The sequence below is a fragment of the Equus asinus genome, chromosome 4, assembly GCF_041296235.1.
Source record: "Equus asinus isolate D_3611 breed Donkey chromosome 4, EquAss-T2T_v2, whole genome shotgun sequence".
NCBI classification, from domain to species: Eukaryota; Metazoa; Chordata; class Mammalia; order Perissodactyla; family Equidae; genus Equus; species Equus asinus.
Genome location: NC_091793.1, coordinates 71,850,332 through 71,867,001, shown reverse-complemented (window position 1 = coordinate 71,867,001; position 16,670 = coordinate 71,850,332). Strand labels below are relative to the sequence as shown.

At 51.0% G+C, this 16,670-nt stretch overlaps 1 protein-coding gene across 1 annotated transcript in view; it reads left to right on the top strand.

Annotated features, from left to right (window-relative positions):
• Positions 1–8,712, top strand: part of MARCO (macrophage receptor with collagenous structure) — a 30,939-nt gene extending 22,227 nt beyond the window's left edge. Inside the window, exons 10-14 of the mRNA XM_014864039.3 lie at positions 4,710–4,754; positions 5,709–5,807; positions 6,341–6,385; positions 7,047–7,223; positions 8,420–8,712. Coding sequence (XP_014719525.3) covers positions 4,710–4,754; positions 5,709–5,807; positions 6,341–6,385; positions 7,047–7,223; positions 8,420–8,550 — 497 coding nt within the window. The 3' untranslated portion in view covers positions 8,551–8,712. The remainder of the gene's footprint in view (positions 1–4,709; positions 4,755–5,708; positions 5,808–6,340; positions 6,386–7,046; positions 7,224–8,419) is intronic.
• The last annotated feature ends 7,958 nt before the right edge of the window (positions 8,713–16,670 follow it).

Below are 16,670 nucleotides of genomic sequence, written 5' to 3'. Positions count from 1 at the left end.
CGTTATCATCCACACAACTTTCTCTAACAGTCAATTCCTTCTCCCTTCACAAAACAGGGTTTTAGCAAACCCCCAAAACTTAGCTTTTTCTAACTTTTGATCTTTCGCATCTTTCAGAATCAAAATCCTTTTGATTTTGAAAAGAAAGAAAAGTTTTCAAAAAAAAAAAAACAACTCTTATTTTAGCTCTAAATCCTTTAGCCATTTTGAAAAGTAAAGTTTGTTTGGATGTGAGGAAGGGCTCATTTCAACTTCTAATCACGGTATTTCTCTTTCTACCATTTCCACCTGATGAAATGATGTTAGAAGCAGCCAAAACATTGAAGCTCCAAAACACCAATCTGATCAGAAATTCTGCATCTCAACAGCCTTCATATCTAAAATATGACAAGAATCTGAATTTCTGTCCTTTTATTTTCCTCTGAGGCAAAGCCAAATAACTTGAACTTTATTTTCTCATCTGTATTTTAAGTCATTTTACTTTAAAGATAAGCAACAGAGAATAATCCATAATAGCAATTAAGCCCTATATTGTGAGTATAATTTCTCAGTTAATTCCATTCCTCATATCTAAGTATTGATTTAGTCCAAAAATGTGCTAAATACTACCAAATCATATTACTGAATTGTCACTTATAAAATGTTTCCTGTTTTCCTCTAAGTTTCTTAGAGACATCTGCACAAGTCTATACGCATCCCAATTTTGGGTCCCCCTACCCACCGTTTTACATCTTGCCACACAGCTCAGTCTGTCAGTTATTAAATTAATCCCATGTTTTCTAGGCTGCGCTTAGCCTGTAAGTCAGAATGGTATTTAAGGAAGTTTCCTAATGTACTGGAAATTTCTATATTAAATCAGAGTTAGGAGACATACACTTCAACTTGGACTTGCCACTGACTAGCTGGGTGACTAGCCAGGGGCTCTGGACTTGACCTCCCCAGGCCTCAGTTTCCTCCTCTATGGAGTGTGAGGAGTAGTCTAGAATAACATCCAACTCCTTGCCAGCTTGACAGCACTGGCCTGAAATAGACAATTTCCCCTTGGAGCAGGAACATTCTAAGATTTTAGGCAGAACACAAGCTGAATACCAAACAATAGAAAGGCATGCGCTTTCTGACTAAACTATATTCTTGGTAGAAAATCATTTCTCTAAATAAACACCATGCAAATGAATATGTCGGGCCCCCTCAGCTTGGGAAGTTTGTGATACCCAGGAAAGGCCAGCTTGTTTGTGGTGAAAAGGAAAACCCCAGCATTTGTTCAATGTCCAGTTTTGTTTTATAATGTGCACTTCCATACTTTTCAGCCATTTCTCCCTCTCCCTGACCCAATCGGGATGCTGCCTTGATTTACAGAGAAGTAATTACTGGTTCCTTCATCGATTAGTCCACGCACAGCCATTCTGTGAGCATCTCCTTAGAGTTCAGTGAGGCTTGGAGCGAAATCACACAAAATTCAATTCCAGTTTCCTCCTCCTGAGGAGGAGAGTTTTGAAGACAAAACCCGCACCCACTATCCACATATCAGAGGGCATTTTATCAAGAGCCATCAGGTTCTGGGAGTGCTCAGACAGGGAAGGGGCTGTGAGTTCCTCAGAGACAGGAAGGCTGCCCAGAGGAGGTCAGCTGGGAGCTGGCACCTGAAGATGGAGTGAGACGTGTTTAGGGCAGCATTACTCACAGTGTGGTCCCCGGACCAGCAGCAGTAGCATCACCTGGGAACTTGTTAGAGATGCAGTCTCAGGTCCCCATCCCAGATCCGCTGAATCAGAAACTCTGCGGTGGAGTCTAGCAAGTTGTCTTTGAACCAGCCCTGTGCAGGTGATTCTGATGTATACTCTAGTTTGACTCCTCAAGGTGGGCTGGGGGCGGGGGTTGGTCTTTGGAACCAGGGGGACAGTCCGAGTCAAACTCCAGGGAGGCGTGAGCTGGCATGATGGAGGAGCACAGGCAGCTACAGGGCTCAGGAGGAGGCCGACACTGGGTTCCAACCCCAACTTTGCCACTCACGCCCTGTGTGACCTTGGCCAAATCACCTAGCGTCTCTCAGTGTGGACTTCCTCTTCTGTAAAGAGGGAAATGGCACTACTTTGCAGGGCAGCTGAGAGATGGGGCAAGGCTGTGTGTGTCAAGCCCCTGGCACGGGGCCTGGCATAGTGCAGGCAGCAGCAGAGGCCAAGTCCCCAGGAGGTGAGGGGCTGGAAAGGGAGGGTCAGGCCACGGGGACCACGCACTCAGTCAACAGGGGTCTCCCTGTGCTTCCCGTCTTGCGCAGGGTGTTTGTCATTCGGTACTTTGGAGGACAGCTGGAGAGGGGAGGTCACAGTTCCTGGGGTCCCTGACCCTTGTTTCGAGGGACAGCCTCTGAGGTAGAGATTTCTGCAATATGGCACCCTCTAGGATGCAGACAGAAAAGGCCGAGAGTCTAGATATGGACCGTTTTCTATTTAATAACAAGCGAAGACGTATTTCCAAATGTGGCTTCTCCCCCTAATCTTGGCTTAGGTGATTCAGATGCAGGTGAGCAGAGAGGAAACGTCTGCCACCTCTGCTGGGCGACCCTAGGTCAACATCAGACATTTACAAGGCCTGCAGGGCAGCAAGGCCAGTGCTCGTGCTGGGGCCTCGGCCCCACTGTCCGAGATGCTCCCACTGGAGGGGAGACAGACACCCACAAACAGGGGTCCACCGGGTCCTCGTGGCACCATTTATTGAGCACTTCCTGGACATGGAACCCAGCACTGACACAAACGGCTTCATTTCAGTATCACAACTGTCCCCTGAGGCAGCGAGGAGACTCAGAGGAGGAAAGTGAGGCTCGGGGCGGGGGGACACCTTGCTCACAGAGGCGGACAGAAGCCCAGGCAGTCTGACTCTGGACCACTTCACTGCCTTGGCAGGAAGTGCACCATCCATGGGTGAGGTCAGAGAGGCCCTCATAGTCGGTGACATCTGACATCTTAGCAGGGTTTTTTTTTCACTTCTTTTTGTTTTTTTTGAGGAAGATTAGTCCTGAGTTAACATCTGCTGCCAATCCTCCTCTTTTTGCTCAGGAAGACTGGCCCTTAGCTAACATCCATGCCCATCTTCCTCCACTTTATATATGGGACGCCTACCACAGCATGGCTTGCCAAGTGGTGCCATGTCCATACCGGGGATCTAAACTAGTGAACCCCGGGCCGCCAAAGCGGAATGTGCTCACTTAACCGCTGCGCCACCGGGCCGGCCCCTCTTAGCAGGTTTTACTGACTTGATCAGAATTTTTCAGGGGACCAAAGGGCTGAGGCATAGAGTGGGACCAGCACGCCCACAAACGGCCCAGGGCGAGCTGCGGCCTGTCTGCCGGGATCTGACTCTAGGGTAACTTCAGCTCTTAGCAGAAGCTCTCTGAGCCTCCGTCCTGTCTCTTTCCCTGAAATGAGGGGCTGAGTTAGCTGCCCTCTCAGATCCTCACAGTGCTTCCTGTGTCTCTTGGTGCGGGAGCAGCTCCTAGCTCCTAGCCCTCTGACCCTCCAACTCAGGCAGCCTCGGACAAGTCATCCGAAAGCCTGCTGGGAGCCAGGACTTCCCTTGCTCATTATTCTAGGAAGAGGTCCTGAAGAGGTTGCCGGGCCCCTGGCCTACCCTCCATTGACCAGCACATAGTAGGTGCTCAGGAAAATCAGGAACTGAAGCAGGAGGTGGGAACTCCCTCAGGGAGGAGCTTCCCCGGGCAATGGGCTAGGAGGGAAACTGAGTTCCCTGTGGTTTCTGGTGGTCACCAGGGGTGGTCTTTGGTTAAGGCCAGTTTGCGCCATGGGAGGGACACCAGACAAGGGCATGGCAATGAGCACAGCCACTCATAAGAGGCATTTGTGTTCCCATTGTTACCCTCTAGGAACTGTTACTTCACAGTCAGTAATGAGCTTTCATTTCCCCAAGTTTGTGTAACTGTCTTGGAGGGTCCCATTTCTCTGAAATAAAATCAATATTGGCACTTAAAATTGAGAGACCACGATGTTGCTAAACCAACAAGTAATTATCCCACACAGGGACCCAGCACGCTGCTGGGAGCATCGGGCCTTCCGTGAACATTTACTGAGTAAAGGGATGACTGGAGGCAGGGAAGGAAGGAAGGAGGGAAGGGGGAGGGGAGAGAGGGTCTCTCACGTCAGAAGCACAGCCGGGGTCGTCACCAATGATTGCGGTGATTGTATTTCCATTTTCTGGACAGGAGACCCTTTAGCCACATGAATCTTTGGCCACAGTGAAATAAACCCACAGACGCTGTGGAACATCTACTATGAGTGAGGACCCCCCAAAGCTGCTGGTGGCCACTGAGTCCTGCGCAGTCTTCTGTAAACAAAGATAACTTCATTTTCAAAATCTCTTTCAATTCTTTTCCAATAAAATGGGACAGGAAGGAACGGGAGTAGATTTAGTCTCCCCATCAGGTTTTCCCTGGACAGGAAAGGCCAGCGGTGGGTCTGGGGTCTGCCTGTCCCACCCAGACCTCCATCTGACACATTTCTATTTCAGCCCACACGCCGTGCCCATTTGTCTGCAGTCTGTCTGCTTTATGCTCTGCCGAGAGCCTTTAAACAACCGGGGAGACCAATGTGTCTTTCCGTCCGCATTAATCAGACAAAAGGTAGAGGTTGTCTAAGATTAAAAGTGTCTAATATCTAAGTTTTATTATCTTCTCCTCTTTTTTTGTATTTTGATCTTAGGACTTCAAGGACAGAAAGGAACAAAAGGAGAATCAGGAGTTCCAGGTAAAGAGCTGGCTCTATTTTAATTTCTCAGAATGATGACTGGAAAGGCGCGTGCTTAGCGGGCGGGTCCTGTTCACTGCGAACGCACGGCTGTGACCTTCCACGGAGTGGCCGGGTTGAGGCTAACACTCCAGGGCTCTGTCACTCAGGCCTCAGATCCTTCCCCTGGAAAAGCTGGGGAATGACAGGAAGTCAGTGACCTGAGGCCAGGAGGCAGAGGGGCAGGGGCTAAGGGGGGTGGAGGTAAAAATGTCAGGAGAGCTGGGGGTCAGGTGGTGGCTTCAGGCTGAAGAGCCGCCACAGAGCTGTGCAACCTTCCTCTCCAACGCCCCGGTGGGTTGCAAGGTCTCTATCTGCTTCTGCACACCTGCTCTGGTCCATCTCCACCTCCCCTTTGGCCCCTCAAGGCCCTCCCCACCTCGCGCTCTTCTCACCAGACTCTTATCATCCTCTTCATCTACTCAGCCCTTTGGTTGGTGACTGCCATCACACCTGCCCCACAGCTGCCCTACTCTTCTCAACCCCCAACCCTAAGGAGTGCCGGAGCACTTCTCAGACCATTCCTTGAGCAATCTCTCTTCCTCATGAGCTGGATATTCTATTTCTATTTTAAGTTACAAAAGGAGAAATTGAGGCCTAGACACATCCTAGCAAATTCTCCAGAAGGGCTAGAACTGCCACACAATTCTGTAGTCAGTGAGGACCAACACCCTCTGGAACCCCGTCAGCTGCTTTCACCTGCGTGTTCTCAACCGGCATTCACTTGGGGGTCGAGAGAGCAGAGCAGCCCCCACGCCCGCCCCTCAGGTGCCCAAAGACACAGGCTGAGTATCCGAGGCGCCCATTCACGGGGTAGACCTCGTAGTTGAGGACTCACCCTTTAAACATCAAGGCCCTGGTCCCCTTGGGAAGCAGAGCAGAGCATCTGATGGAGCTGGTCTCTCTCTTCTCCAGGAACTGCAGGCGTGAAGGGAGAAAAGGGAAGCACAGGCCTGGCAGGCCCCAAGGGTGCCCCTGGACCAGGTGGCCAAAAGGGAGACCAAGGAGCGAAAGGTAAGGCCTCCGTTTCTGCTTTGTGGGTTCTAAGGAGAGGCCCTGTCATAAGGGGTTTGGAGTTTTCGGGACCAGAAGGGCAGAGGTGTATTGGTTCAGTAGACAAGTTCTGTGCTGGGATTGTCCTTGGCACTGAGCACACAGGAGAGAATAAGGCCCAGCCCCGGCATTCAGAGAGGCAGGCTCACGAACCTGCGCCTGCAGCATGCCCAGCCGTGCCCCCGGCCATTCCGGTTTCCACAACTGAGCATGTCTTTCCGTGAAGGAGGGGCTCGCACTTCCTGTCTTTCCTGTTAAACATCCCTCACTAATCCAGCCTAAATCCTTTATGCTGTAGCTTAGGCCCATTTCTTCTCTCTCAACCGTTGGTACCCATGGCACATCCAGTCCCCCGGATGCCAGGTCACTGGCAAAGGTAGAGGAGAGACTCTGACCCCCTCCCCGCCCCTCTGCTCCTCCCCACTGCTGGCAAAGGAGGGCGAGGGGACCCTGGCTTGGTCTCCTTCAAACTGTGGTTTTTCTCCTCATGACAGGATCTTCTGGGGTACCAGGAGTAAAGGGAGAAAAAGGTCAAAAAGGTAATTGCTATTTCTATTCTCTTTAATTTGTGCCTTAGAGTCAATTCTGTACTTGAAAATTGTGTGTCTAGTAGGGGAGAGGCCTTGGTTCTCAGAGAAATTCTTTACTTTTGGGAAAAACTAATGGGCTCATCCCTTGAATAAGCCTGCCCGTGGCATACAGCCACAGTGCAACTATTTTCCTACCTCCCTTCCTTCTTCTCTCCCTTCCTCCCTCTCTCCCTTCCTTTCTCCCCCCTTCCTCCCTTCCATCTTCCCTCCCTCTCTTCTTCCCTTCCTCCCTCCCTCTCTCCCTCCCTTCCTTGCTCCCTCCTTCCTTTCCTCTCTCCCTTCCTTCCTCTCTCCCTCCCTTCTTTCTTTCCTTCCTTCTCAACTCTTCTTCTTTTTCTCTTCACAACACAAGGCAAGCCGTGGGTGGCTGGACTTGCAGGACCAGCCCCAGAGGCTGCTCCGAGGGCCTCAGGCCTGCAGGTGCAGGTGCACAGAGGCTGCTTGCCAGGTTGTGTTGGTGCCATAATGTGGAGTCTTCCCAGCTGCGGTGACAGCCAAGCAGAGACGTTTCTGTCCCCTAATGATGCAACTTCCAAAAATGAAAAGGCAGAGGCTGCGTTCACACAAAGCCCTGCACCGCCGTCCACTCTCCATGTGTGTTCTCACCCAGGTGACTCCATGTTAGCGGTCAGGATCATCGGCTCTAGCAACCGAGGCCGGGCTGAAGTTTTCTATAACGGTTCCTGGGGAACAATCTGTGATGACGGCTGGGATAATTCGGATGCCACTGTCTTCTGCCGCATGCTGGGTTACTCTACTGGAACAGCCATTGCCAGTTTTGGAGGTGGTAAGTGAGTCCTCAGCAAGGAGCCTCCTTCCTTGAGGTGGTGACGTGGGCTTTCTCTCCCTAGTTGAGTGACAGCACCTTTTGGTTGTAAGTGACTCGGCATGGTTTGGGTTAAAAGAAAAGGATTGGTTCAAGCAACTGAAAAGTTCCGCAGCTCAGGGCCCAGGCTTACCTCCTCCCTGCTTGGCAGTCCCAGGAGAAAGATGACCTCTCTTCCCCAACAGTGACAGCAAAGGCTGGGTTGGTGCGCTGGCTGGCCTGGCTTGGGGCAATGTCCATCCAGCCCTGAAGCCAGAATGACGTATGGCTGAGGGTGTTCGTGGGGTGTGGCTCTCCGAAGGACAGCTGAAGTGCTGGTGCCAGAAGAACAGAGAAAGGACGCAGGGCGGGCAGACATGGGTGTTCATTCCAGCCATCTGGAAGCTAGAGGCCTACACTGCCCATGCTGTCGTCATCTTTAAGGAGAAGGTGGGAAGGGAAGAGAAACCAAATCAGAGCAGGGAATTCCTAAAATCCGTTTTGGAAAGACATCCTGGGGTGCTGGAGACTCAGCCCATGTCTTCCAGCAGAAGGTTCAGACTTTCAACAAAGGAGTTCAGTCCCCAGGCTGAGACCATGTCCTTGGCATAAGAGCTGACCTGGCAGGGCCACTGGGCTGGTTTCTCCCGCTCCCCTCTCAAATGCTCTCTGTCCTTACTCCACCCCAAAGTGCAGACCTACTTTTTAATCTGAGTCCAGTTGGATTGTAAAACTCCTTTAAAATACACACTTTCCTTATATAGGTTGAGCCTATATAGATTGTCACACTAGCGTAAATTACTGTAATCAAACAAGACAACTGTTTTCACCTGAGCTCTGGATCTGAAGTCACTTATGTTAGAAGGAAGGGGTTTTGAGGGGGTGTGGCTGCTTTAAAGCCGGAAGGGCCTGGTTCGAAAGGCATTGGAGGAAGAGACGAAAGCTGGGGCACTCGTAGGGGGGATTTCAAATAGTACATGGATTCAGTATCAAATGCTTGGATGGGAGTTTTGTCAAAGGGTAGAAAGCAGAACAGAGGCAGAGTCATTGTGAGAAGTAGACCAGCCGTCAGCACCTCGGGCCTGTCTGCCCCGAACGGAGGCCCCGGGACACGGGCGCTCTGCTTAGACCCTAACACCACTCTCCCCTTCCTCCCTCCTTACCTTCTCTGCATCTAGGCACTGGGGAGATCTGGCTGGACGATGTTGCCTGCCGAGGGTCAGAGCACACCCTGTGGAGCTGCAACAAGAGCAGCTGGGGCTCTCACAACTGCAACCACAATGAGGACGCGGGCGTGAACTGCAGCTGAGCCTCCGCAGGCCTTCACCACTCTGCTCCGAAGGCGTCTGTAGCCTGGATGCTCAGCCCAGCTAGGGAAGGCCAGCGTGCCCAGAGGGGTTCCCTGGGAGTGGCTGAGAGGCGTCTAGGGTGGGGCCACTAATAAAGCTCAAAGCGCTACCTGGCAACGTCATTGGCTGTGGTTGAAATCACTAGTCCACACCTCCCATCCCTTACTGATACTCCCACTCTATGCACACGGGGACAGTGGGGTCTCCACGTATAGCCAGGGGAGGAGGAGCTAAATGCAATGCAGAAAGTGAAGATCACCTGTAGTCAAAATTAGTCATGACCATCCCTTCAGTCATTCAGATGTAGCATCTCTCACAGCGAGTTCTCCCTCCAGCCCTGGAGCTGTTGGCCAGCAAACGAAGAGGTTGGCCTGTGGTTGGCACCATGTTGCACGATAAATAGGAATTGTACCTTTAAGCGTGAAAATTAGTTCTCGTTAGGATGTGAGCTCCACAAATGCAGAGACTTTTGTCTGTTTTATTCCCCCCGTAGGGGCTCAGTAACTATTTATCCAATGAATGACTGAGTTAAACCAAGAAGGTAGAGAAGCTCACCCTCTCTGAGAAATTTGGCTTCCCTCTCCCTTTTCAGCCTTGCCTGGAATATGTACTCTCTAAGTGCGATCACAGACCCTCTCTCTCCCTCTCTCTCTCTCTGTCTCTCTCTCCCTCTCTCTCCAGGTGTGACAAGTGTCAGAGCTGCAGGAAGACAGAAGGGCTCTGGCTCTTTGGCAGGGAGGGGGGCATGGGAAGGGGGCTTGAAAGCTGGCAGTTTCAATTTGGCAGAAACCTCTATAATGATGGACCTTTTTCTGGCACGTTGGGATAGGGGAGTGGTAGGTCAGAGGAAAGAAGACGTTGTAAGCTGCATCAGGCATTCTGGGATATAATACTTTGCAAATGTGTAACTAATGTGTCTTATCCACACCCAGCCCCGTTCTCTCTCTAACCCTGTTGCCTGTTCCTTATGTCCCAAGAAGTATTTTTGCCCAAGGGAAGGAAAGGGCAGGCACTGCCTGGACCAAAGATGTCGTCTCTCCCATGGGAATCTCGAAGCTGCCTTCCTGAACCTCTTTAGAAACACGAGAGCCATGAAAAAAAAGTGCAAAGCAGAAACAAGCTTCTAAGTTCTTCCATTTAGCTTACAAAAGCCGAGCCTGGCTGACTCGGTCGTAGCGTTTTAAGGAAGGGAGGTCTGAGCGGAGCAAAGGGAAGGTGGGACATGAGAGCCCCACTGCCTCCTCCCGGTGGATGGTGGGAAAGGAAATGAGGAGACAGGAGTCGGGGAGAGGGGCCTCCCTGGCAGGCTCAGGCCCAGCTCCCCCATCTTCACTTCCTGTCCCAGGATGTGCCTCCTCCAAGAATGATGGACTGTGGGACTGACTCCTGCCTAGGGATTCCTTTCCGCCATTCCTAGGAATGTGTCAGCATAGTTGCTCTCTCTCTCTCTCTCTGTCTCTCTCTCTCACACACACACATTCCCACACACACTCTCACATGTATACACACACAGACACGTGCACACACATATGTCTTTCCATAGGAACAAACAACAGTTTACAGGCACAGAATAGTCAAAATCCTTGCAGAGAATGGACCATCCGCCCCCACTGTAGCACGGAAGCCAGAGACACGACTGTCGCTCAGCCACACCCAACATTTCCCTTTCATGGCATTGCCTTTCCTCTCTAGCTGTTGACTCCCCAACCTGTACTTGGAGCGCAGACCTCTCTCCTGAGCTCTGGTCATATGTACCTGTCTCCCAGCTGCCTCCACCCGGGTACCTCCAAGGCCGGGCAGGCAAAGCCTGACTCATCGTCTGACCCTCCTGTTCCTCATCTCAGCCAATGGCTCCCTCCACCCACTGCCCAAGACAAAAACTGAGTGTCAGACGCCGTGCCTCCCCCACCTTACCCCTCACCACCAATTCTACCTCCCAAATTTCTCTCCAGTCCATTCAGTTCTTCTCACCACAATGGTCCAGGCCACATCACGGATGCCCTGGATGCTTGGAACATCTCCTAATTAGTCTCTTCCCTCCAGCACACTCCACCAACCAATCACCTGTTCAATTTGCCACATGGCAGCCTGAGAGATCTTAAGAAACGACAAAGCTAACCACACCACTCCCTGCCTAAAGCCTTCAATGGCTCCCCATTCCCATAGGTAGGGGGCCAAACTCATCACGATGGCTTACAAGGAAGCGCCCCGACAGTGGATCTCATACAGCCCTCCAGCAACCTCAATGTTTCCTTTCTTCTGTTACACTCAGTCCTTCATCCATGCAGTTTCTCGTACACAGTCTCCTACCACAGGCTCGGGATAAATAGCTTCTGATTCACTTCCTGAATAAATGAACAACTGCAGGAACAAATGAAGGAACAGAGGAATGCTAAGCAGAGCATCAGCTTCTCTGTGCTGGGATTGCTTCCTAGCCTTCCCTCCAGAGGTGTGTGCTTATGGTTACCATGACTAAAGGGCCCCACTCCAACAGTTTCCCAGATACCAAGGAACACTTCCTCCAAAGGCAGATGTAATCCCTGGCCTTTCACACTTTATAAGGTTCACTTTCAAAACAGAAACACGAGGCCCAAGTTTTACTCGGTGTATTGTTCTAAACATTTTTTTTAAAGTTCGTATCTCCCAGCTGCCTCAGCATCCCCACAAAAGACGATGAGCGCCGACCCCAGTGACCAGGTGCACCAGTATGGTAAAGCAGGCCCCTGCCACAAGTTCCCCCTCCTACCCTCCTGTGACCTAGTGACATTCAAACACACCAATGAAATCCCCTCTCACCTTTTGCTCCCATACCGCACCCAGGCCCTTGCCCATGGGTCCTTGCTGTCTCTGCGCCCTGCCTGCCTGGCTGAGCCCCTTCCCTGGCATTGTCCCCATGGGGCCCCCTCACACCCTACAGTGACTCTCTCGCTCTAGGACTTATGATATCATAAACTTTGTTCTCCTGTGCCCTCTCTTGTAGCTGCGCCCAACTAACCATCCCCTAAAAGGACACAGACCCTGGAGCATCACATGACACAAGTGAGAGAACTCCCACCTTATAATGAGCACCCTGAGTCACAGAGGCGAAGGGGGGCAGAACGTTGGCTCCAATTCACCCCCTCACATTCAGGGCCTGTGCAATGGGACTTTGCAGCCCCTCTCATCAGAAGCGGGTCTGGTGCTCTTTCTCTCTCTCGGAAATCCACCATGTTATGAAAACAAGCCAAGGTTATCCTGCTGGAGGCTGAGTGAGCACGTGGAGCAGGGCCCGGTTGCCCCAGCTAAGGCCATCGTCCATCAGCCGCCTACAGCTGGCCGCAGTCACGCTAGTGAGCCCAGCCGAGACTGGTCAAGCCTGGACCACACCAGAGGAACTCACTGCCAAGCAACCCAAAGACTCATGACCAGTGGCAGATGGTTGTGGCTTAAAGCCACTGGGTCTTGGGGTGGTTTGTTGTACAGTAACAATCACCTGATAAAATTAGCTTGACCGCCGATGCAGGGCTAGTAAGAGGCAGAGGAGGATTCGAACCTGGTCTGCCCGACCCCAGTGAGATGAAGAGAAAAAGGAGAGTTGCTGCCACCCACACCTCTGCTGGGTGGGTCCTCTGATAAGCTCCCAGGCCCAGCTAAGCTGAGGACACTGCCCTTGCAGAACCACAGGGGCCACAGCCCATGGCCGCAGAGTGTGGGAACACTGGCTCTGTGGTCGTTTAGTGGCTGATGGCGGGGCTGAGGAGGAACGGAATAAAATAACCATGACAGCATCCTCAATGGCCAGAGAGCAGGCTCAGGTTGGGCTGGGGCCCCCGAAGGCTGGGATGGCCTCCTAACCTCTGTGACCTCCCCTTGAAATAATTCTCCTCCCTCCTGCTTCCCCCTCCTGGAGACGCTGTGCCCCGGCGGCAGCCTGCGGGATAAACACCAGCAGTGAGCAGACTGGCTGGGCAGGGCTGAGATGGCAATGCCCTCAAAGGACCCTCTGTGCACAAGCTCCCCCAGCAGGGCAGGCCCAGAGAGCTCCCCAGTTTCCAGCTGTAGAGACACAGCTAAGAAAGATGGTTCTGGAGCCAGACTGCCTGGGTTAGCATCCTGGTGCTGCCACGTCCCAGGCCTTTACCTGGACAGTCAAGTTTTGAAGCTCTCTGGGCTCTGCTTTCCTCGTCTGTAAAATAAAGACAGTAGCAGTTCCTCCCTCTCAGAGTTCTTGTGAGGATTAACTGAAATGATCACTTTAAAAAAGCATTTAAAATGGTGCCTGGCACATGGTAAATGCTAAGGATTCGTTATTATCATCCTCCAAGACCCTTCACATCCACCCCTCACCCCCCAGCGTTGCCCCACCAAGCCCTCTGCACCAGGTGGTTGGGTCTTTCGGGGCCCACCCATCGTGCCAGGCTGGGGGGAGGATGGACCAGGATGGTGTGTCTTCCAGAAGCCGACATAGATGCAGTGAGGAGTGGGAGCCAGTTATGGTGGGAGGGGACCAGTGAAAGATGAAAGGCACAGGGAGCAGGACTGGACAGGAGGGCGTCAGCCCCACATGCAGACTGACAGCCTCAGCCAGCTCCGTGGGAGCCCCAGAGCACAGACTGCCCCGGGAGGAGTCCATGGGTGAGCCAGGCCCTAGTCACTGTTCCCCGACTCAGGCCCTGGCCGGGGCTACCCCGAAAGTGGAGGTGGATCCTGAAGGTGCTGCACTGAGGCTGGGGGGTGGGGGCTCCTGCGCTCCCACAGCTGAACGCAGGTTCTCTCTTGAAGCCGGAGACCCAGGAGCACCTCCATGGCTGCTAGAAATGATTCACTGAAAAGAACATAGGATTTGGGATCAGATTCAAATCCCAGCACCAATGACCAATTGCATGGATTTGGGGAAATCACATAACTTCTCTGAGCTTCGGCTTCCCCACCTGTAAAGTGGGAATGATGATGATGATGATAAAAAGAAAAATAAAGTACTACCTTATGTGGATTGACAGCTGTGCTCTTGGCACATACTGGGGACTGAGTAACAGCGGCATTTCTTAGACCAGCCTCTGACTCCAAGCCTCATCTAACCACGTCTCCACACCCAGAATATCTTCCCTTCTCTTCAGAGCTCCAGAATCCTTTCCACTCTTTAAGACCCAGTTCAAATTGTATTTCCTTTAGGAAACCTTTCCTGATAGCTCTCACTCCAGAGAAATTATTCCTTTCTCTCAACCCCTACATTCCGTCCATGTAAGGAAGGAAAAATCAGAGCAGAAAGTAAGATTTTTTTTTTTTTTGGCGAGGAAAATTCGCTCTGAGCTAACACCCATTGCCAATCTTCCTCGTTTTTTATTTTTTTTTGTGGAAGACTACCCCTGAACTAACATCTGTGCCAAGCTTCCCATATTCTGTGTGTGGGATCCCTCCACAGCATGGCTGACAAGTGGAGCAGGTCCATGCCCAGGATCCGAACCTGGGAACCTGGGCCACTGAAACGAAGTGTACAGAACTCTAACCACTCAGCCACAGGGCTGGCCCCAGAATCTAAGAATTTTTGAGGGCCTACTGTGTGCTATGCACCATGCTAGATACATTATATTTTTGTGCTGGTTGCCCATGATCTTATTTATTCTTCACAGTAACACTGAGTGGAATGCTCCATTATTATCTCCATTTTACAAATGGGAAAACTGAGGCTGGGAGAAATAGAAGGACTTTCCTCTGGTCATTAGAACTCCTCTCCTGGTCCTCTAGGTGTGAATCCTTTCTCTTATGCTGGACCATGCTGGACGCAGGAAGCACTCAGAAATGTGTACTGTTGCAACATAGGACTCTGTATTATTAAAATAATGCACAAACAGCACTCACCGGAGAGGGCTGTCCTGAGTCTGTGGGGCTGAGGAGCAGATCAGAACTCAAGGAATTCATTCACTGAAACCCTCTTCAGTTCCCCTTTGTGGCAGGGTGATCAGAGGTGAATGAGATCAAGTCCCAGGAATATAAACCATCAGTTCACAAAAGAGAGACCATAGGCCAGGAAACATATAAAAAAGTTCATCCTCACTTATAGCAAACAAAGCAAGATCACTTATGTGCATGTCAATTTGGTGATTTAAAGAAATCCTTGGTGCTGGTCAGAGAGAAGGGAAACAGGCACCTGCCCACAGAAATGATGATGGATTTCCCAGCAGGGGGGTGATTCAGCAAGATGTGACCTGAGCTGCTTCTATCAGGAATAGGCACTAGTCAGAAATGCCCGCTGTATTGGTTATTTGCTGCGTCACAAATCACACCAGGATTTGGTAGGTTACATCATTTATGCTCATCCGTGTACCTGCAGGTGGGCCTGAGACGGGCTGACCTAGGCTGGGCTCCACCAGGCAGCGCAGCTTCCAGCTGCAGGTCCAGCTGGGTCTGGCTCCTCCCTGTGGTTTGGGCTTAGGCTCTTCCACCTGCATTCCCCTTAGAGCTTGCCTTCTGGTGAAGGCAGCAGCACAAAAGGACAAGGAGGAACACATCACACCTCTTAAGGTCTAGGCTCAGAGCTGGTACCCTGTCACCTCTGCCCACGTTTCATTGACCAAAGCAAGTCATATGGTCATAGGGCAGGAGGTTCCCTCCACCTCTAGTGGGAGCAGAGGGGCAAGGGGCACGTGTGGGAGGGGTGCAGAAGTGGGGCCAGTGAGGCATCTACCAACCCACAGAAGCGCATGGAAGTTCTTTGGGGCACTGTGTCTGACTCTGTGGAGTCGCACAGACACGCCTTTGACCTATGCAAATTCAACTACCTGAGTTCGGAAAAATTAAAAGAAAAATAGGAATAGAAGTTGTGGTCTAAAGTTATATTTTGCACATATCTTCTTTATTAGAGGCTGTACATTAGATATTTACATGTACATACTACTGTACACAGCTGTGTACACAGAACAGCAAAGAGGGTACTTAAGGGCAATTTAAGGGGTTTTCAAAGGTATTTTGACTATATGTGATTTCTTCCTTATGAGTTGAGATTTGCTTCTCTTGTAAAGGAAAATTGGAAATAGCCAATGGCCAACAGGAGCGTTTTGGTTAACTACAGGACAGCACATAAAATGCAATTACAGACTATTCAGCCATTATAAACCATATCACAGAGGGTACGTAGGAATATGAGAAGTATTCATGATATATTTATTTTAAGAGAAAAAAGTTATAAAACAGTCTATAGAAAAGGACCACAATTTAACAAACAGCTTCCTCCATCTCCTCACTACCCTCCCCCAGATTCCATCAAGCACCAAAGACCTGTGAGTTCCTCCTCAGATGCTTCCTGGTGTGTTCACCTGTGCACCCCCCGCCCCCCCGCTTCCTGTCTTGTGTGGGGTGTTCGTTATTCGGTACTTCAGAGGGTGGCTGGAGAGGGGCACCTTTTTGTGGGGGACAGTAAGGGGAGGTCACAGTTCCTGGGGTCCCTGACCTGAGCCACACCACTGCGGCCTGGATGATTGCAATCGCCTCCTAGCTGGTCTCTGTCCCTTCAGTCTTGCCTCCTCCTAGCCATTCACCCAAAAGAGCCAGAGAGGGCTTAGATCTGGTCACTCTCCCTGTTTCAAACCCTTCAAAGAGCACCCACTGCCATCACAAGGAAGTCCCCACTCCCGACAGTGGTATAAGGGACCCTTGGTCATCTGATCCCCGCCGACCTCTCAGTCTTTGAATTGCCCCTTGCCACCTAGCCTAAATTTACTCTCCACCCTGAGGAATTCCATTCAGTCCCTCGGAACAGCTGTGGCCATTCGTCCTCATTCCATCTGGGCCCCATACACCTGGAATCGACCAGCATGCTGGCACCCAGTATAGTTTAGGAGCTCATTGCCTCTCCCTGCTCTGATGGCAGGAACCGTGTCTGCCTTGCTGTACTCCCATACTGAGCACAGTGCATGGCATGCGTGCAGCATGTATACATATATATTTAATAGATGAATAATTTTTAAAACTGTAATATGCCTAGGGAGAAAAATTGGAAGGAAACCCACCAAAATGTCTTTCTTTGGCAGTAGGATGATGATTGATTTTTATTTTATTTTTTGCATTTTTCCATGTTTGGGGAGTTATCCACCATGAGTATATA